This window comes from Meriones unguiculatus, chromosome 1, assembly GCF_030254825.1.
Source record: "Meriones unguiculatus strain TT.TT164.6M chromosome 1, Bangor_MerUng_6.1, whole genome shotgun sequence".
In the NCBI taxonomy this organism is placed as follows: Eukaryota; Metazoa; Chordata; class Mammalia; order Rodentia; family Muridae; genus Meriones; species Meriones unguiculatus.
The window spans coordinates 100,330,946-100,352,528 of NC_083349.1; the positions used below are offsets into that span (position 1 = coordinate 100,330,946).

General features: G+C 39.0%; 1 protein-coding gene across 1 annotated transcript in view; it reads left to right on the forward strand.

The window, feature by feature from the left end:
- Heatr5b (HEAT repeat containing 5B) overlaps positions 1-21,583 on the forward strand; it is an 80,914-nt gene that overhangs the window by 36,896 nt on the left and 22,435 nt on the right. Inside the window, exons 22-27 of the mRNA XM_060364227.1 lie at positions 8,074-8,218; positions 8,443-8,682; positions 9,113-9,364; positions 12,920-13,101; positions 15,812-15,880; positions 20,632-20,811. Of these exons, the coding sequence (XP_060220210.1) occupies positions 8,074-8,218; positions 8,443-8,682; positions 9,113-9,364; positions 12,920-13,101; positions 15,812-15,880; positions 20,632-20,811 (1,068 nt within the window). The remainder of the gene's footprint in view (positions 1-8,073; positions 8,219-8,442; positions 8,683-9,112; positions 9,365-12,919; positions 13,102-15,811; positions 15,881-20,631; positions 20,812-21,583) is intronic.

Sequence of the window (21,583 nt, forward strand, 5' to 3'; positions counted from 1 at the left end):
CCATGTCATTCATGGTCTTATTTTGAAACCAAAAGCCCAAATTGAACCAAACCATAAATAAGTCTTAGTGTTTGGATTTCAATAGTTATCTTCTTTTATTTATTTATTTTTGTTTTGCATTTTAAGAAGTATTTTGACAAACTGCTTATTTCCTAGTTAAGGCCTTGCTACATGTAGGCTTGCCCTCTCAGAACTTTATTTCTTAGCACTTGAGTGATGGCTTCTAAGATCTGCTGTCATTGCAGAAAAGAAAAGGCATAAGGTTAACATATGGAATATGTAATACAGGATACATCAGAAGCCAGACATTAAGAAAGCAGCTTCCTGAAAAACAGTACATTAGGTGTGATATGTAGACTAGGATTAAGTTTGTAGAATAGTACAGTATCAGAGTGTACAGAGGGGAAAGTACAGGAGACCCCTAAATGAGAAGTATGATATGCTTAAAGAACCAGTTATTATGTGGTTGGGTCCAGGAGCAGATGAGAGTATGGACAACAGAAAGCAAGGTGGGGCTGAATAGTTAGCCAGCTGGCAGATCATGAAGATTTACATAGACACTAAGACCTTGGACTTTATTCTGTAACCTACAAGGACCCAGCATACTCTACAGAGAAATAACATGATCAGCTTTATACTTTCCCCTTTCTATCCTTCCTTCATAACAGATTATATTCTGCTCTACAGTAGAATGAGACTCTTAGTATTGTAGGCTCAAGATGATAATGATTTGTTTTAGGTTGATTCCAATTAGAATAAGAAAAAAAAAGGTGGATTCAAATGCTATTTGGGAGGAAGAATTGACAGAATGAGTTGATTAATTGGCTCTCAGAGAAAAGCAAGAAAATGTATTTCATGTGTTCCAACCTGAGCATGGTGATAGATTTTCCTATGATTGGCATTGTTGGACAAGGTTGGGAAGAGGGGATATCATTATTCAGTTGTTGATGTGTGATTGATTACGTGAGCCTGGAGCTCAGATAAAAGAGGATGGATTAAGCCAGGTAGTGGCGGCACACACCTTTAATCCTAGCACCTGGGAGGCTGAGGCGGGTAGATCTCTGTGAGTTTGAGGCTAGCCAGGGATACATTCAGAAACTCTGTCTTGAAAAACAGAACAAACAAAAAGAGGATGAATTATAGAAGGGATCAGGAGTGTAAATATTTTAGACTAGATGACCTATGGGTGTAGAAGAGATCACTAGTGAGAGTGCTGAGTGAGAAACCCACCATTGTAGATTTATAAAAGAAAAAAAGAATCAGAATTAAAAGGGAATAGGGAAGCGAAAGAGGAGGATGGCAATGACATAAGAAAGACTGAAGGAAAAGTAGAAGGTATGCATTCACACAAGCCGAGTGAAGAAGAGGAACAGTTAGCTCTGTCACATACTGACAAGGGATGAGGAGGGCTATAATATGTCCTTTGACTTTTGTCACGATTGTTCTTTGCAAGAACTCATTGGGAGAATGATGAAATAGAGCATAAGTAGAAACTCCTTCTAAACATTTGATTGTCAAGAAGAGGATGAGGATGTTGGTGCTGGAGAATTGGCTCAGCAGTTAAGAGCACTAGCTGCACTTCCAGAGGATCCAGATTCAGTTTCCAGCACCTACATGATGGCTAACAACTATCTATAATTCCAGTTCCAGGGGATCCAACACCCTCTTCTGCCTGCCTCAGTGGCCATGTGCACGTGGTACACAGAAACACATGAAGGCAAAACACCCCTATACGTAAAATAAAAATAATACATTTTTTTAAGTTTAAAAAAAGATGAAGGCAGTGTCCAGGAGGTGCAGTGGGTAGGAGAGACTTTTCCTCCTGTAGTAGTAGTGTGTGAGCTCAGTGCCATGCTGATATGAGGAAGCCCATAGAGAGGAAGCAGTAAGCATCCAGGAAAGAGTCCAGGAAACAATCCAAGTGAATTTTAGTGGACTAGAGTTTCCAGGGCATAAGTAATGGAATAGCTCCTTCAATGCAACCTGATAAAAAGGAGATAGGTGTAGCTAAAAGTGGGCTTAGAGGGACTGGAGAGATGGCTCAGAGGTTAAGAGCACTGGTTGCTCTTTCAGAGGTCCAGAGTTCAATTCCAAGCAACCACATGGTGGCTCATACCCATCTATAATGAGATCTGGTGCCCTCTTCTGGCCTGCAGGCATACATGAAGGCAGAACACTGTGTATATAAGTCTTTAAAAAAATGTGGGCTTAGAGATTTGATACCTAGAAGTTAAGGATGTTGTTTGCTGAGTTTATATTCTTAATGAAAGGGAAGATTAACTTCTGTGAATGCGGGATTTGAAGTTGAGAAGAATGGAACGTAAGAAAGTGAACTAGCTAGAGAAATATAATGGAACAGGGGTTCAGTATGGATTAATGACACTCTGTGACTCCTGTATGTGATTTATGATGGGATCAGTTTTGCTTCGTTTTGTTTTTTTCTTCAGCGTCTGTAAATGACTTAGGTGAAGACCATAAGAAACTAGACTTCTGTGCCTTTATAGGTAACTTTTAACCTGTCCCATTCAGAATATATTAAAATGCATCAGCACAAGAGAAGGAAGAATGCTAATGAGACAATGCTAAAATAATAGATGGTGAAGGAGATGGTGAAGTCTTATCTCTACAGGGAGAAGAGCAAAGCAGAGGAGGTTGGAGAAAGTCATGGTGGATGTGACCATTGAAGAATGTTGAAGTGAAAAAGAAGACCCCTGTAGGATATTAAAAAGGGCACAATAGGGCTGGAGGGATGGCTCGGTGGTTGGAGCACTGTTTGCTCTTGCAGGGGTCATGGGTTCAATTCCTGGCAACCACATGGTGGCTCACAACCATCTGTAATGTGAACTGATTCCCTCTTCTGGCAGATGTAGAGGCAGACAGAACGCTCATATACATAAAATAAATAAATCTTTAAAAAAAAAAAAGGGGCACGATAGGAGAGTCTAGATTTGGTGTGGCATATTTCATTTTACTTAGTGAGCACACACCTATTTTATTTTAGGGAGAACTCAGAGAGTCCCAGACCATCAAGGGGTTCGAGTTAGTCACAGGGCAGAACCAAATGCATATGACATGTTTACAAAATGTGCATAGAAAGAAAACAATAGACTGTTAGTGTGCATTGCTGGCCTCAATATTAGGAAACTGAACATTCTGCCACAAGCTGTAACCTACCGTAAGCGATGTGGGCATAGATGAGATCTGTTACATACTCAGACAGGCAACTGAGCAAGGCCTTGAAGACACACACTTACCTTTCTGCATTCTCTGGTTTCTCTCTCCATATTTTGCTTCTTTGAAAACGATTTTTAAATTCTTTGTGTGTGTGTTTGAGTGTGAGCATATGTGTACCACCGTGTGCGTGTAAATGTCAGAGGGCAGCCTTAGGTTGTCACCTTCCATCTTGATTGAGACCTGGTCTCTTGTTGATTTTTGCATACACCAGGCTAGGCGGCCTTCAGGCTTCCAGGGATGCTCCTGTCTCCACATGCAGTTTCTCAGTGGGTGGTCTGGGACGACAGATCCATGCACTGCTTTGTCCAACTCCTACGTGATTCTGGGGCTATAAACTTAGGTCCTCCTGCTTGAGTAACAAGTGCCTGGCTAACCCAGGCAACCACACTGAGTTAGCACTGCTTCAGGCCCATTTTTTTCCTCCTTAAATTTTATTATGCAATAGAGGTTGACTGAACACAGTAAAAAGAATTTAGTAAAGTAAAAACCGACTCTTAACTGAGTGGAGCTTATCACTAAGCCACAGAGTTTCCTGTGCTTAACACAAGATACTGTTTCCATGCTGGGTTCCTTGGTGGAACATCTGGGGTTTTATTACCAGGCATGTCGGAATACTTTCCTGAACCTCCTCCAAAAGTCGGGCGAGATTATTGTCAGCTGGGGGAGGAGATGGCATAGCAGACTAGAGATGAGAAAAGAGCCATTCAAGTGGCTGCCTGGTTGAGACATTGCCCAAAGCCTCTCATGCAGTCTACATTTACCAGATGCTTTGCGGAAAAACAGCCTCTGTATGTATTCATTCAAAGTAGTAAAGTGAACTTAGACTCCAGTAAATTCACAACAATCCTACTATCCTTGCCACCAAAAATTGCCATATTATGTGATGCCGTATGCAGTATACAAAGCAAAAGGAATATGATTTTTTCAGTAAATATATTAAGAGGTACATTTTATCATAAAGTAGTTAATATATTGTTAATATGTTTGAGAACAGAACTATTCAAAATGTATCTTTAAAATCATCAGTGCCATTCTGTATTATCATTTCTGTTCTTGGAAACAACTTCTTTGTCTGTCATGTGACCACAGGTCCACTTGTCCAGATAGAACCATTGCATTTGTATCATCTAGAATAATTTTAGAAATTGTCAGTGAATGATTTTAACTTTGAATTTATCTTTATGACTAAGTAAATGCTCCTTTGCCAGGCATGCTCTTGCATACCTATAATCTTAGCCCTCAGGAAGCAGAGTTGGGCAGCTCTTTACGAGTTTGAAGCCCATCTGGTCTATATATTGAGTAATGAGCTAGCCAGAACTATATAGTGAGACCTGGCTTAAAAAAAACAAACAGACAAGCAAACAGGTTTTTATGTGTCATTGCTGAAAGAGTCCACCCACAGTTGGATATACCTTGCTGAAGCCATATCATACTCAGAGATGGTGGAATTATTTGCAATGTAGAAGTTTAGAAAAGTGTTAAAGCAGCAACTCTGCAAATTAATCCCAATATTGAACATTTCTATTAACAATAGAATTAAGTCCTAGAGGAATTAGACAGCTGTGTCACTTCTTATCCACATATAACTACAGAAAATTGATGCAGTCTCTTGAGTTTCATCATATATTCTCATATCATCAAATTATTCAGGATTGTAAGATCAATACATGAATTCTCAATTCCTTCTTTCTCCTTCTAGAGACCTGGCTAAAGATGACTTTATTGCATTAAAAATATCTTGGCAAAACAAACCATGCTGTTTGCTGCTAAGTACCTATATGAATGTCATCTTCAGCTCTGATATATGAAAAGGCAGACTTAACTGAGATTATGTGTATACTGACATATCAGTATTGACCAAAAAGCAATCATTTTCTTGAATTTTATTTTTCCTCATAATTGACTTTTTTATTTGTAAATAGAGATGCTCCTTGGCTTATGAAAGGATTAGGTCCAAATAAATCCTTCATCAGTGAAAAACATCAAGAGTTAAAAAATACATGTATGATACTTAACCTTCTGGACAGCATAGCTAGACAAAACTGTGAATTGTGTGCAATGTTGGCTGCTCATGCGGATGACCTCATGGCTGACTATGAGAGGAAGCTTGGTGGTATTGCTGAGCATTAGAGGGCCTACTGCACATTGCTTGACTGAAAAAGTCAGCTGTCTAAGCATGGGTTCTGCTGCATGAGCTTCACCTGCTACTGTTATAATTCAAAAAGTATTAAGCCAAACAGTTAAGTCAGAGATCACCTACAAAGCCCAGTAGACAAGTGACATAATAGTACCTAGAATTATATTAATCCACTTTTAATTGTTCTGTAATTTGTGTGTGTGTGCGCATGTGTGCATGAATGCACTTGCATGAGTTTGTGTGCAACACATGCTACAGGTGTCTACAGAAGCCAGAAGAGGGCTTCGGATAAGCTGGAACTGGAGTTACAGACATTTGGTGCCTGTTCGACATGGGTGTTGGGAACTTAGCCAATGACCTCTGTAAGAATACTCAGCAATTTTAAATGCTGAGCCATCTCTCTAGCCCTCTATTTTGTGGTCTTAAGATTTACAGTCCTGGTATCATTACAGTTCAGTGTCTTTACACTGGAACTGATTATATACTCCATCGCTAAAATCACAGATGTAAAGAGAAAAGGGGAAATGACACATCACAGACAATGAAATGGGGTTTTAAAAAATATTTGTAGCTGAGTAGCAAATGCCTATAATCCCAGTAATTTGGTGGGGAGATTTGGAGTTCAAGACCAGATTCAGCTACATTGTGAGATAGAGTTCAGTGTGGTCCACATAAGGCCCTGTCTCAAAAACAAAGACAAGTAAAACTTTGTCAATTAGGATGTTTCATTTCAACTTCACTTTGGTTGGCCAGTCACCATATTTGTTGAGTGTATTTTATTTCTCTATAATTATCACATAATTAGAGGTTTATAGTATTCTACTTAAAGTGATTCTTAAAGACCACTATGTAAGATAGGGTGGCCATTATACAGATAAAACATCCAAAACTATGTGACCAAATGATGTGTTTTTCCTATTTGATATGGTTGTACTTAGACTTTTTAGTTTAGGGTATGTGAAAATTTGGGAAAAATCTGTATTTTAGAAAGAAAAGTAGATACTTACTTATCAGGATCTCCTCTTAGTTACATTTTATTTTTCTTAATATTTGGTGTAGATTTTATAGACTGATTTTATGCAAGTATAGCCCCTCCCCCTCACTTGAACCTAGAGTTGCAATCTCTCTCTCTCATCTATTTTTTCATTTTATTTTTTCTCATATATTACATCCCAACTGAAGTTTAGTCTCCCTCCTCTCCTCCCAGTCCTTCCTTCCTACTTCCCTCCTCCCTTCCACTCCTCCTCCATGTTTCCCTTCAGAAAAGAGCAGGCCTCCCAGGGATCTCAGCCAAACATGGCAAATTCAAATGTAAGGAAGTACATCTTAAGTAAAAAGATGTTCTTTAAAAGAAAAAGAAATGTTCTTCTTTTTAAGTTTTAGACATTGTATGTGTGTACGTGTGCTGGCTCATGTGTATACGCTTGTAGGAACAGTACTTACAGATGCCAGAAGAGGTTGTCTGAGCTGTTAGAGCTGCAGTTACCGGTACATGTGAGCTTGGGAAGCAAACTTTGGGCCTCTGAAACCAAAACTTCTGGGCTTTCTCTCCAACCCCATAGATGCTGTTCTGATAGTAAAAAGATAAACCAGCATTGTAAAGGTTTTTTGTGTTCTACGTAATACCCCTTCCTACTCCATCATTTGTGGCTGGGATTCTTTCTCAAATGCTTACTTGTTTTCTAAGAAAGCAGTGCATGGATACAGATTTATAATAATATGTTGGCATTTACCATTTAGTAAGCAATTACTCTGTGTCTGTAGTACTATAAGCATTTGACTTTGATTACATCTTGTTTTTACTGTAATCCTGTGAATATTACATTCCCATTTTAAAAATAGGCAAATGTAACTACGACAGAGGTAACTATCAACAGAGGTGGGATTCAAACAGAGGTGGGTGTACTGGCACCCAAGACTGAGAACTGTATTCTGATATTTTACTTTGGCTATTGTTTATTTTTGTAGAGACTTTCCAGATGGAATAAGTGTATAATCAAGCTTCCATTTTTAGTTCTTTTTGGTTGTGTTCATGTTTGCTTGATTTTGTTTTTTTATTTTAATAAATGTCCTCCTTCACTTTTAGTTCTTACTATTTGCTCTGTCCTCTTATTTTTCATTCACTATATTTGATTCCTCTGTATTTGTTCATGACAATATTCAGTGTAACCATGCATAAACTTAAGATGTAGAGAGAGGTCCTTCTGAATTTCCATTTAATGCATCATATGAGCTTTAGAGAGCAGATCTCAGCATAGGTATTTTGGTAGTGATGTATTTTCTATGTTTTACTGGTGTGGTTATTTTGCCAAAATGCTGTTATATGATTGTATTATATTTATTTATTTAAAGATTAAAATTTATTATTTTTAATTATGTGTGTTAGTATGTCTGAGTGTGGGTATGTGTACATGGTAAGTGCCCAAGGAGGCCAAAGGTGTCAGTTCTCTCCAGAGATGGAGTTATAGGTGTTTGTAAGGTGTCTGACATGGGTGTTGGGAGTTGAACCCAGGTTTTCTGGAAGGGCAGCAAGTGCTCTTAACAGCTTAGTCATCTCCCTAGCCCCTGATGGTATTTTAAATAACCAAGGTCTTTCAATAAGGAGCCTGCAGAAGTAAGGCTTCCCACAGATGAGTTCACCAGGTAAATGAGCGTAAAGAATGACAGGTATAAACACTGTCCTGAAATTGTTCCACTGACAGGTTCACCTGTGCAGCTCCCATCTGCTACTCCGGCGAGCAGCTGTGGCCTGTCTCCGGCAGCTTGCACAAAGAGAAGCAGCAGAAGTATGTGAATATGCCATGAGCCTGGCAAAGAATGCAGGGGACAAAGAGAGCAGCAGTGGCAGTGAGTTCTCGGATTGGCCAATATTCTTTGTTTAAAAGCTTTCATATTTTAAGAGATCAGGATAATCAGTTTGAGAAACCAGGTGTTTTCTGTTATTGTCAGATTAAATTTTACTACTACAGTATGTAAGCAGAGATCGTAATTGAGAGTCATTCATAGATGCTTTTCTTACTGTTGTGAGTACAACATCTCGTACAAATTCACTTGTGAAAATTACCTTTCAGATGTCAATCCTTTCTCACCTGGAGTTAGTTCTCGCAGCGATATCCATTGCCGGCACCAAGGTGTTAACATAACAGACACAGGGCTTGAGGGACTTCTTTTTGGAATGCTAGATCGAGAGACAGATCGGAAACTCTGCTCTGATATTCATGACACATTGGGGCATATGCTTTCTTCACTGGCAGTTGAAAAGCTTTCCCACTGGCTAATGCTTTGTAAAGATGTCTTGGCAGCGTCTAGTGGTACGTATTTAAACAATGCTCTTAAAATAATGAAATCATTTTGCTTCTGATATATAACCATAGATATACTTCTTTTTTAATTTGAGCCTACTTTTAAAAGTACTGATAACTTTCATTAACAAATTTCTATAAAATGTTGATGGTTAAGTCATAGTATACTTTAATATGCTTTTGAAATATATTTTAAACTCTTTCAAAGTTTAACTTAAATTTTTACATCTTAAAAATCCCAGATTACTCTGTTGTAGAACATAACATCTATTTCTATTCAAACACTCAAGTGAAATGTATGTAAGATTAACTGCTGTATGTCTTCTCTGTCTCTTGGTGCAGAAGAATCTTGTGAGATCTCTTGTTCGGAGAATGAGAATTAACAGTCTTTCTGAAGCATCATGATGGGACGAGTCACAGCTCTTCATTTTTGTTGTAGATATGAGTGCCGCAACCCTCTTAAGCAGTGGAAAAGATGAAGAATCTGAAAAGAAAGATGAGATGGATGACGATACCATGTTTACCACACTAGGCGAGGAAGATAAATCAAAGCCTTTCGTGGCTCCTCGCTGGGCCACTCGGGTGTTTGCTGCAGATTGCCTGTGCCGAATCATCAATCTGTGCGAGAATGCAGATCAGGCTCACTTCGATCTTGCCATGGCACGTTCTGCTAAACTACGAAACCCTAAAAGTGAGTATAGAATCAGTTCTTCTTTTCCATGAAGTAGTTTTGATAGGTTGGACATATTTCACCTCTATGTGATATGCTTTAGGCTGTACATTTTATTTATTGCCATGCCTTGACCATTAGTGTTGGTCCCTGTGTGCTACTCGTTTGTATTTAAAAGAGAAGCTGAGGATGGGTGTAGACAGGTCAATGCACGTCTAACTAGATGTCTGTGAATGAAATTTATTCATTCATCCACATTAGAATAACAGTGCTTGCAGCTTATGTTTTCTCAGGACATGGTCGTTTAGCACTTTCTTGTAAAAGATGGTAGAACTTTCAGGTCCAAAGTCAAGTGAACTTTGCCATTGCTAGCCAAAGAAAGAGTTGGAATTCATGAATCCATGGCACACTTCAAACTCCCATATTTCACATATGGAAATACATGAAAATCACTATTGGGCACTTTTGAAAAGAAAAAAATGTTGATTTCTGAAAATGTTATTTTTTTGTTTTGTTTTGGTTTGGTTTTACCTTTTATAAGCATCTTGTGCTATATCTCCTTTGGATCAGATATTATAAGTGAGCATTAGGCCCAGTAATAAATACTTTAAATTTACAGTTAAAAAGACCAAGAGAAGCTGAGAGAATTCATCTAGTAAGAGACTTCTTATCTTGTATTTGCTTATCTCTCCTCTACCCTGTTGATTTTTTTTTACTGGATATTAAAATTTATTGTAAAACTATTATGAACAAAACAACATGGTACTGGCATAAAATGAAACATATATGAGCCAGAGATTAATCCATGCATAAAAAATTTCCATTAATACCAGCCGAGGAAACGAGAGTAACTTCAGTGATGACTCTTAGGACAAAAGGATTTACATGCAAAAGATTAAATACAGGTGTGGATCTCACACCAGCCAAAAATCAACTAGACTGGATTAAAGCTTAAACATAAAACTGTGAAACTGTAGGTCTACCAGAAAACTCAACTTTACTAACATAGGCTTGTAACCTTTACTCTGGATCTGAAGAGCATCACTTGGGTCCAGGAACTTCATGACTTTTTAATTGTATGAGTTGACAGCAAAGATGTTCAGATATTAAAATGCCTTTCATGTTATTGTGTACAGAAAGCTTCAGAGTTCATACACAGGTTTTAGGACACAGAAGGATGAATAGCAGTGTGCAATATATGAAATGTGAAGCAGAACATAGAGCACAGGGGAAGCACAGTGAATGTGGAGTCTGTAGCCACCTAATTATTTAGTCCATATTAACTGAGTCCTGTTTACTATACATTGGGAACATAAAGAACCAAAACCATAGTCACACCTTGAAAAAAACTATTAGTCCAGATGATCGAGAGGTAGACTTATAAATCCAGTAAGTATGTGTGTCCTGACAGAAGTGTAATTCAGGATGTGAGGAACATTTTTAAAAAGATCGTTCATTGGCTAGAGCAATGGGTTGGTGGTTAAAAGCTCTTACTGCTCTTGCAGAGGACCCAGATTCAATTCTCAACACCATCAAGTGACTCACTATTGCTTGTAATGCTAGTGCCAGGGAATATGATGCCCTCTTGTAGCCTCCGTGGGCCTTCATGGGTATACACCACCTATTTCATCTAGGAGGAGAATGCTCTTCATATGTAGAAACTGCTCACAGTATGACACTGTGCGGGGTGATTACCCCTGTGCTCTGCATATACTCTTTGCTTAGTCGGTACTTCACAGCTATGGCTGGATGGTCTCAGGACCCAGCGTAGACTCCGGGATGAAACATGAGCCAACTCTGACTCTGGGGAAAAAAGTAAACCTGGTACCTGTGCTCTGTAGGCCCTTTGGATAGCATTCTCATCTCCTGGTCTTCCTGTGTACTGTGCCTTAGTTATCGAATGACCGCTCTTGGGCTACTATAAACGCCCCCAACCCCTTAATTCTCCTTTCCACTTCTACCATTTATATATTCATCTCACATTTAGGAAAAACAGAGTTTTTGGGTGGAGACTTTGTGGAAAGCAACCCTCATTGCAGGGACAATTGCTTAATTTGGAATTTGATAACTTCCTAGATTTTGTGAATTGGGAGACAGAGAGTGCAGGAGCAATTATTTGTTCATTTATATTTACATAGTGTAAACAGACCTATTTTAATCCAGATCCTTCTGCCTGGGATATCTTCTTCCACACTCTGGCAGTGGCTTGTTATACCTCAGAAGTCGGGCTGCTTGTTTTAACCTCCTCTGCATGAGGGAGCTTTGGAGACTTCCAGTCAAACCTTCTTCCTTCTCTCTTTACTTTCAGTACCACCCCTCTCGCAACATGCACTTTTTAACTTTAAATATTAAATTTGTTTTTTAAAGATAGGAACTTGAAGAATCATGTCTTGTTACCTTTTCAATAGTAACAACAAAACCAAATTTAAAAAACTTTTTGGGGTGGGGTTGATCACTGTATCGCCAATATTTCAAAAACACTACCATCAGCCTTCTGGACTGTAGAGCACTTGAGTGTGGTCATTTCCTCAGATAGTGTCTGTTTCTGTGTATTTTAAGTTCACTAATCTTTGTACTTCCTCTGTCCTAATGTCACCCAAATCTTTCTTTGTTATATTATATGCCTTACAGGCCCATACTCACTCCTGCTCCATCACCTTCATGCTCCCATTTTACCATGCGGCAGAGAGAGTGCACAGAGGCTGCTTGTAAATTGTTACCTGACAATTCTGTTATGTCTTTTGTATCTAAACCAATTTCTTGTCCTCCATCCTTTCTGTTAGGAACTGTGTTTCTCTACATCTTTGTGTTCTTGGTACTTTCTCATTAGATGCTGGACATTATAAACGCTGTGAAGTTAGTGTTGGATTTTGCTGTTCCTTTAAATTGTGCTGAACTTTGTCCTGGGATGTAGTAAAATTATTATATTGTGTCATTTGAATTCCTTTGAGACTTGCTTTTAAGCAAGATCCAGGGTTACCTTTAACCTAGTGCTAAAAGAACAAGACTCCTTTCCCAATCTGTTCTCATAAAAAGTCTTTCAAAAACAATTTTATAACTAAATTTCTTGACTACACACTGTGTTTTTCTACACTAGAGGATGGCAGGCTACAGCCTGTGATTGAAATGCAACCCATAGCCGTGTTTCATAAATAGTTTACTGGGGTTCATCACACTCATTTCTGTAGCATTGTCTATTGTATTCTGTCAGTGCTATCTGACTGCTTTCATAGTGTAGAAGCAGAGCTGAGTAATTGCCTTAGACATAAATGCCCGCAAAACCAAAAATAGCCAGTATGTGACCCTTTACTGAAAAGTCCTGCCAGCCTCTGTTCTGAAAGAATCATAAGCCCATTTGGGAAAGCCATGTTAATCATGTATTTTCAAGTGTCATGTATATCTTGTAGTTGTCTATGATAGCATGGTATTAAAGGCCTACTGCTGCTCTGGGACACTTGATGGCAAATTTTATTTTTTAGACATCGTGGATCAAAAGTGCTTTATCACATTTTTTCATATTTTTATGCATTATACTAGTTGGGTGAACTTTCTCTCTGCGTTTTGTTTGCTTTGCAGATGACCTTTTGGTATTGCATCTCTCTGATCTGATTCGCATGGCATTCATGGCTGCAACTGATCATAGCAACCAACTTCGAATGGCTGGGCTCCAGGCACTTGAAGACATTATCAAGAAATTTGCATCTGTGCCTGAGCCAGAATTTCCAGGTCATGTGATTCTAGAGCAGTATCAAGCTAATGTAAGTTTTGCTTCTTATTTACAGACTAAATGTTGTTTGTAAGGTTTACTAAAGGAGGGATTGCAGTCTCTTTTCATATGGAACTCAAGCCTTTATGATCTCTTTCCTAACTTCAGCCAGCCTACAACTGGAGGAGAGTCAAACTGTTGTAACTATTTTTAATCTGTGATAGCATATTAATGATAAAACTAGAATAGAAACTCCAGCCTTGCTTTCCAGTCTTGTGCTTAGAAGTTTAGGCATGCCATGCCATGGAAAAAGATAAAGGGAACATTCACAGAAGTGTTGCAGATGTGCTGCCATTGCGTGTGTGTGTGTGCTGAGGTGGGATGAACAGGCTTAGAAATGAAAGCAACTTCCTCTTGAACAGAGTGAGGTGAAGACTCCTGATATTAGCTGCCAAAGAGATTACTGGAAGGAGCAGTGTCAAGAGATTATGTTCTCTACATCCTAAACAGATAAACTTGTTTTTCTTGAGATTTCAGACACACAATAAACTAGTCCAAGTAATTGGGCAAAGGCTATGTGAAAGTTAGGGAATAGTTACATCAGCAAAAAAAATGGAAGTCTTTTTTTAATGGTTGTGAGCCTAGCCTTTAATGGCTGAGCCATCTCTCCAGCCCTGGAAGTCTTTTTTAAATGCTGAAATAATGCCAAAACTTGGTTCCAGACACACAGTATCTTGTCAAAAAGCTGCATTCAAGCCAGGTAGTGGTGCACACCCTTAATCTCAGCACTTCAGAGGCAGAGGCCGAAGGACCTCTATGAGTTTGAGGGCAGTCTGGTCAACACAGTAAGTTCCAGGAAAGTTAGGACCACTACATAGAGAGAGGCCCTGTTTTCAAAAACAAGCAAATAAATAAATAAATAAGTAAAGCTTTATCAAATATACTCCAAATTATACCTGTGAGTAATATGTAAGCCCATTTAAGTACAGGAGGGAAGTTATACCTTTAGTCTATGTGGCTGTACACAATTGCTGACTCCCAGAAAGAATGAGAGTCTTTAAAAAAATCTTTTATTTAAACCCAGTGTATTGGTAAAGGCTTATAGTCTTAGGAGGTAGAGGCAAGAGCATGGCACCCTTATGGCATCCTGGGCTACATGACCCTGTCTCAAAAACAATAACAAAAACCAAACCAAGGAACAAAACTAAGATATTTTTTTAAAAAGATTCATTTGTTTGTTTGTTTGTTTATGTATATGAATGTTCTGTCTTACAGTATGTGTGCATGACAGAAGAGGGCATCAGATCCTATTATAGATGGTTCTGAGCCACCATGTAGTTGCTGGGACTTGAACTCAGGACCTCTGGAAGAGTAACCAGTGCTCTTTACCACTGAAATATCTTTCCAGCCCCTCAAATCCTTTTATTTAGAAATAATTTCAAATATTCAGGAAAATATTCTAAAACCATTTTGTATTTTCCCCATATTTGTCTATTGCTAATTTTGATTTGTTTGTTTAAAAGTTGACTCTTTCTGTTCCTCTCTGTCCTACTGAGTCTCTTTCCCTTTCCACAGACATACATCTGTACGTACAGTTTTTTTCTAAATCATTTCCAATAATTTTAGTCATGTGTTGTTACTCTTGAGCCGTTTGAACTATATTTCCAAAGGGATAAGAACATTGTTCTGTGTGACCACAGAACAGTTGTTAACCACTGGAAATTCAGTATCGACTCTTTGCTTTTAAGTCTGTCGTGCCTTACTTGTAGAAAGGAACTTTTGACTCTCCAGACTACTGTGTAAACAATTTAGTGACTGTTGGTAGAAATCTTAACTTAGCAATAGACTACATGTCTTTATTCATATCTTCAAAGACTAATGTCTTTATTCAGTTTCATACAAATTACATCTCATCTAAGAATCCAGTAGGTGCTGCTAAAATTTGTATTGTTACTTATTGATATAATTATAATATAAAAGCTAATTAATGACATATTATTACTTATTTGTGTATGGTGATAGTGACTGTGTGTGTGTGTGTGTGTGTGTGTGTGTGCGCGCGTGCGTGTGTGTATATGAGAGAGAGTGTGTGTGTGTGTGTGTGTGTGTGTGTGTGTGTGTGTACTGAGTGGTGGTCAGAAGAGAGTCTTCAAGAGCCAGTTTTCTCCTTTCCCTGTGGTTCCCAGGGATCAAACTCAACTTGTCTAGCTTGCTTGGCAGATGCTTTCACCTGGTCCCCTCCAGTATTTTTGAGCAGCCTTTTAAAGCGTCTTTTTGTAAGGTGAGATAGTCTTTGAGGTATTTTCTTGCCTCTGAATTTTTATTATTCCTCAGATATTTTAAAAAATCGACCCAGTTACTTGAGAATTACCCACGAGATACCTAAATGCTATTAGAAATAACTTTAGAAACTGGGTATGGGTGGGGGAGGAATCAACTACAACAGAAAAAAACAACAGTCTGCTTGTCTGTGATAACATGTGGCCATCAGCAAATCCCACTCACTACTAGACAGAAACAAAAGCAAAAGAAACAAAATTGTTCTTTGGGCATACTTTCCATATAGATTTGATATTGAAAACTTCCTGAGAAGCAAAAAAAAAAATGTTATGGTTAATCTTACTATAAATGAAAGGGATAAGGAGGAGGTGATAAAGAAGAAAGGAATATAGATATGTATTTGGTGTTTTAATCTCCAGTGACACAAAGGGCTTTAAGTTTACTACTTGTCTCTAAAATGAATGATTTGCTCATTTTTCTAGGTGGGAGCTGCCCTAAGGCCAGCCTTTTCACAAGATACACCATCAGATATAATAGCAAAAGCTTGCCAGGTAAGAAGCAGACTTTCTATGAATTCCTAGAGGTCTTAGATTTCACTTAACGAGAGAAAATCATACTATTTTTATCTTAGAAATACAGTATTCATTCCTCTGTTATCAATTTTAATATAAGATTATTCCTTCCTTCCTTCACATTTGATGTGTGAGGCACAGTGCTCATGTGGAGGTCAGGACAACCTGCCCGAGTCGTGTTTCTCCTCCACCGTGTGGATTCCCTCTCGACTGTTATCTTGACAGACAGCTAAGCTGTCTCACCACCCTCACATTTTTTTCTTCTGTATTCTATAGGAAATATAAAGTAGTAAGTGTTAATCACATCCTTTTTTGTCATAGCTTAGGATTTGGCTTTGGATACTTAGCTCATACATGGCTACCAAGTGAATAGCTCTATGAACATAATAAGGGGGGCTAAAACAAACATAAGATACCAAAATGTGTAGTAATGAAAGAATGTAGTAACAGTAATAAACATTTTTGACCACAGATTATGAAATTCTTGGATTTCTGGATACTGGATGATCCTGCAGTCTAAGGGGTCTAAAGGGGCCTCACATATGGAAGTGCCACTGCACCATCAGCCCATGAGTGTTAGTCTCACACGGTTGTATCTGCAGTCTACAGAGCCACCCACCCAAACACACATGGCCTAACCCTGTGCTCAGCTCCTCCTTCTCCCACGGCTCCCCTGAGGAAGGATTCCTGCACTGAGTTCTAATCTTTTCAAAAATGGCATTCTTTGTTTGCTTACCATTAGGCAGAGGAGCATCAGCAATCTCCTTCACAGTTTGCTGGAGAGCAGAGCTGTGGCCCTCATCCTTGCTTAGAATCTTAGAATCCATGCCCAAGCTGCATGTGACTTGTAGACTCTGCTGTCTGCAGTGATGGGTTTGAAATTCTTTGTTCTTGTGGTTGAATGTTCATACTTCTTTTTATTGTAACCGTTTCTTTGGTACATGTTGCCTTAATGGTCTTGAGGGGAATTAACTCCTTGCACAGACAGCATGCCGCAGAGAGCACAGGAGCATTGCTGTAAGGGATAAGTCTCTGCATCATGGCCAAGTGTTGGGGTCAAAGTAAGGACTCTGGGATACTGACAGACAAGTATAGAAAGTAGTCATGTGCAAATACCTGCATGATGTTGACATTCTGAGCACAGCACAGGCAGGCTGGCCCTTCTGAAAATCTGATGACTGCTACAAAGTGAAAACCACTAGAATCTCATAAGTGAGCAGTGTGAAAATTCCTACTGTTGAGAACTTCCCTTAAATTTACTTCTTGGTGGCACAAGTTGCTTTTCCTATAATGTTTTTGTTTCTGTTCCCTAGTGGCAGGTTCACATGTCTGGCGTCCTTTCCTCTTACATGAGGAAGCTTAGTTTAAAACTGGTCGACAGTGAGTTGCATGTTCTTTTACTGTATAAAGGAAGGAACTGCTTAGAAGGTACTGGTTTGTTGTGAGAATGACTTCACCTTTAGAGGCTTCAAGTCGGGATGATCCTTAGCCATACAGCAGAAAGCCTCACAAGTAGGACATCTGGATATTTCCGTGAGCCAGCAAAACAGTCAGCTAACAGAGGGGAAGAGTCACAGATACAACGCTCCTTGAATAGTTCACTCGAGCCTAAAATGTATAAATGTCACTTGCTTGATTGGTGTGGGGCCAAAGCCTTTTCTCTACATATGGTTTGGTTGAACTATCACTGTATAATCTTTCTTTACAAAAAAATACATAAAGCATTGCTTGCAAATTTCAGAATTAAAATTTTTTAAAACTCATTTATATTTTTATTTCTGTATGTATATCTGTATGTGTATATGCTCATACATGCATATACATGTGACAACAGATGCTAAAAGAGGGTATCAGATCACCTGGAGCTATCGTTATGGGCATGTGAGCTGCCTGGCATGGGTGCTGGGAACCAAATTGAAGTCCTCTGCAAGAACAGCAAGAGCTTTTACCACTGAGCCATCCCTCCAGCCCCTAGACCAGTGCTCATCTTTCCTAATACTGTGATCCTTTAATACAGTTCCTCATATTATGGTAACCACCAACCATAAAATTATTTTTGGTGCTACTTTATGACTCTAATTTTGCTGTTTGAATCATTTAATTATGAGTCATAATGTAAACATTTTTGAAGATAGAAGTTTGCCAAAGGGCTCACAACGCATAGGTGGAGAACATCTGTCCTAGACTCATTTAAGTAGAAGTACTTAGGATTTTTGCAAGAAAAACTTAGAGCCAAATTTCTGATTTTTACAAACTTCCCTGACTTTTAGTTACATTTCAACCAAATTGCACAAAACTATTGTATCTCTCCAGTATGTTTCGTTTCTTTAGTAATTAACTCCTTTCTTTTAATACTTCTATTATGTTACCTTGAACTTTCTATTTGCAGTATTATTTTGGTGGACAATATATTTTTCCAGAAATATGTCCTTAATAACTATCTGTTTTTAAGTACTCTTATTTATTAACCATAGTTTTCATTTTTGAAATAAGATTTTAAGTGAATAAAGTTATTTATTTACTTTATATCCTGGCTGTAGCTCCAACCCTCCTTCCCTTCCAGTTCCACCCTTCTTCCCTCCCCTCTCTCCCTCCTCTATTCCTCAGAAAAGGGGAGCCCCCTTTTCCCACCCCAGCTTATCAAGTTGCATCTGGGCTGAGTGTGTCCTCTTCCCTTATGGCCTGACAAGGCAGTCCCTGTAGGAGTCAGTGATCAAAAAGCTGGCAAGTAAGTCTGTGTCCAATACAGTCCCCACTTCCCTTACTAGAGGACCAACATGAAGCCTAATCTGCCCATCAAGTACCACTTTGTAGGGTACCTCAGTCCAGTTCATGCATAGTCTTTGGTTGATGCTTCAGACTCAGCAGGGCCCTCTGGGCCCCAGTTATTTGGTTCTTTTGGTTTTCTTGTGGAGCCCCTGTCACCTCCAGGTCCTTTCTCTTTCCTCCCACTTTTCCCTAAGAATCCCTAAGTATAGGCCAATGTTTGGCTTTGAGTCTCAGCATCTGTTCTGAGGCGCTGCTGGGTAGACTATCTCAGAGGACAACTCTGACAAGCTTCTGTCCGCAAGCTTAGCAGAGTATTGTTCATAGTGTCAGGGGTTGGCACTCTCTCTTAGGGTGAGTCTTTGATGTAAGTATTTAGTCAGTTTTTAAGATTTTAAATAAAGGAACACAAGTCCATTAGCCATTATTTGAAACCCAAACACTCCAGAAACCCAGAGTGTTTTCATAATGTATTTGGCTTGAGCAAAGCCTGAGGTCACTGCACTTACTTGCTTAGAAGCTGGATGAGGTTTTACTATTCACTGTGTCTGAAAGTGATTCCTAATGAGTTCTCTATTAGAAATGTCCATGTGTCCACAGTGTGCTTCAGCCCCAACCCTTCCCACCTGGCTTCCTAAAGAGGTTCCTGCACCTTCATCCCTTTTATCCAGAAGTCATAGCTTGTAAACATCATTGCCAAAGCTGGCCCTGGCTAGGTGTTTTCCTGGATGGCATCCTTCTGTCGACTGCAGTGTCTCTCCTCATGTGGTTTTCCTTTATTTTCCTGGGTTTACATTTATTTCTGTTGTCCCACTTGCCCTTTCAATAGACCTACTTCCCCTGTTGAGTGGACATAATGGCTTTTAAGATATTCTCTCCCTAAACAAACTGCCCCCTCATCTTACTTTAGTTTCTGCCTTTGTGTGGAAGTTTCTAGTCTTGCATGGTTACCCTCCACTTGCTCCTGGAATCTAGAGCAGAGTTTCCAGATGTGTGCTGAATATCTGTCCTCTAGTCTTTGTGTGTTACTTAGAATTTATTTGTGAAGACGTTTGGAATCAAAATTATGCTAACTTCTCTCTACTGAACTTTCCTAGTTTTTATATTAGCACTCCTAACAATGCTGCCACCTTCCTTCTAGGCTGTTTTAAAACAAAACTCCAGATGTTCAATTTTACAAATAAAGATTCAGGAGCCAGATGCTGGGGTGAAAGCCTGCTAGCTAAGAGAGGCAGAGAAAGCATCCAGCTGACCTTCCTCCTCAGCCCAAGTCCCAAAGGAAAAAGCCCCGTTTCCTTCTCCACGCTGTGTTTAAAAACCCTCAAACTGAATGTCCCTCCTTTCTTGTGCATCTCTCTATCCATCCTCTAGACTTCCTCTCACTATCTATGGTTTTTCCCTAGGTTCACTTCCTGTCAACTGATTGCTTGCTCAGACTCTTGACCTAGGGTTAATTTTATGTAATCCTGTTTATAGAAAACTCTTGGATAAAAGGTGTGTGCTAGGGCTGAGCCATGGCACAACTAGAAACAGGTTTTTCCAGTACACAATCTCTGGGTTCACAGTGCAATCAAATGTCCTGCCTTTTACAACAATTAGTTTGATAGTTTTCTGATGGTAAACAGATAATTTGTTAAATTTTTCAAGACTCTCCATTAGGCAGAAAACCACTAATTTAACTGGTTTTTTTGTTTGTCTGTTTTTGTTTTTTTGTTAAAAAGTGGAAACAGAATCTGGGCATGATGTCACAAACTTGTAATCCCTGCACTTGGAAGATAAGTTCAAAGCCATGTGGTAGTGCATGGCAAAGCCCTGTCTCAGACAGACAAATGACAGTGGAAACTTGGTGCTGCTTTATTTTCTGCAAAGGGATAAAATGAACCTTTTATTCTCCTCTGTGCTTCTCCCTCTCCTCTATGCAGAGCTATCTCCACACACAGTAACTTTTAACGTTTCTTGGCTAGGTGTGCAGCACGTGGATTGGAAGTGGTGTTGTCAGCGATCTCAATGATCTTCGTCGGGTACATAATCTGCTTGTTTCCTCTCTGGATAAAGTGCAGGCTGGAAAGGGATCTTCTAGCCAACTGTACCGAGAAAGTGCCACCACCATGGAAAAGCTGGCTGTTCTTAAGGCATGGGCAGAGGTAAACATAGCCTCTTATAGCTCACTATTCTTCCATTCCTGATGCCCACTGGAGAATCGTTTGTGCATTAAAACTGGCCTTTGCATGGAAAGCCTTTTCAAATGCTGTTGATCAGTCTTCATATGGTAGCATGCAGCTATAATCCCAGCACTAGGGAGGCTAAGGCAGGAGATTGCCCTGTCAGGGCCATTCTTGGGCTTCATAGCAAGTTCTAAGCTAATCAAAGCAATGGAGCAAGACTCTGTCTGAAAAATACAAAACAAAAATTCTTTGTATTGAGGAAGGGTTATTTATTATAGGGAAATTAGCAATGGAAAACAAAAAAAAAATATAAATAAAAGAATCTTGGCATAAAATATTTTCTATTATTTTTTAGAAGACTTGCTATTTTAATAACTGGATTGCAGAAGTTGTATTCATTTTTAATACTTGTTTTTAAAACTGTTTCATTTCCACAGCTTCTGCATGTGTATGAAAGAGAGGTACACACATATATACATATGAGCACTTCTTTATAAAACTGTATTGTTTTAAATTCTCTTTTCTAAATTTTCTAGTTGCTTTTGAATTATCATCACCTGCCTTGCAGTATTTGTAGTAACTGATTCCTTTCTCTACCAGCTCAGTCCATTTTTTTAAAAAGAATTACTTACTTTATCTTATGGGTTTTTGCCTGCAGTTATGAATGGGCATGTCATGTGTGGCTACTACTTTTGGAGGCCAGAAAAGGGATCCTCTGGAATTGGAATTATGGATGGTTATGAGGCATCAT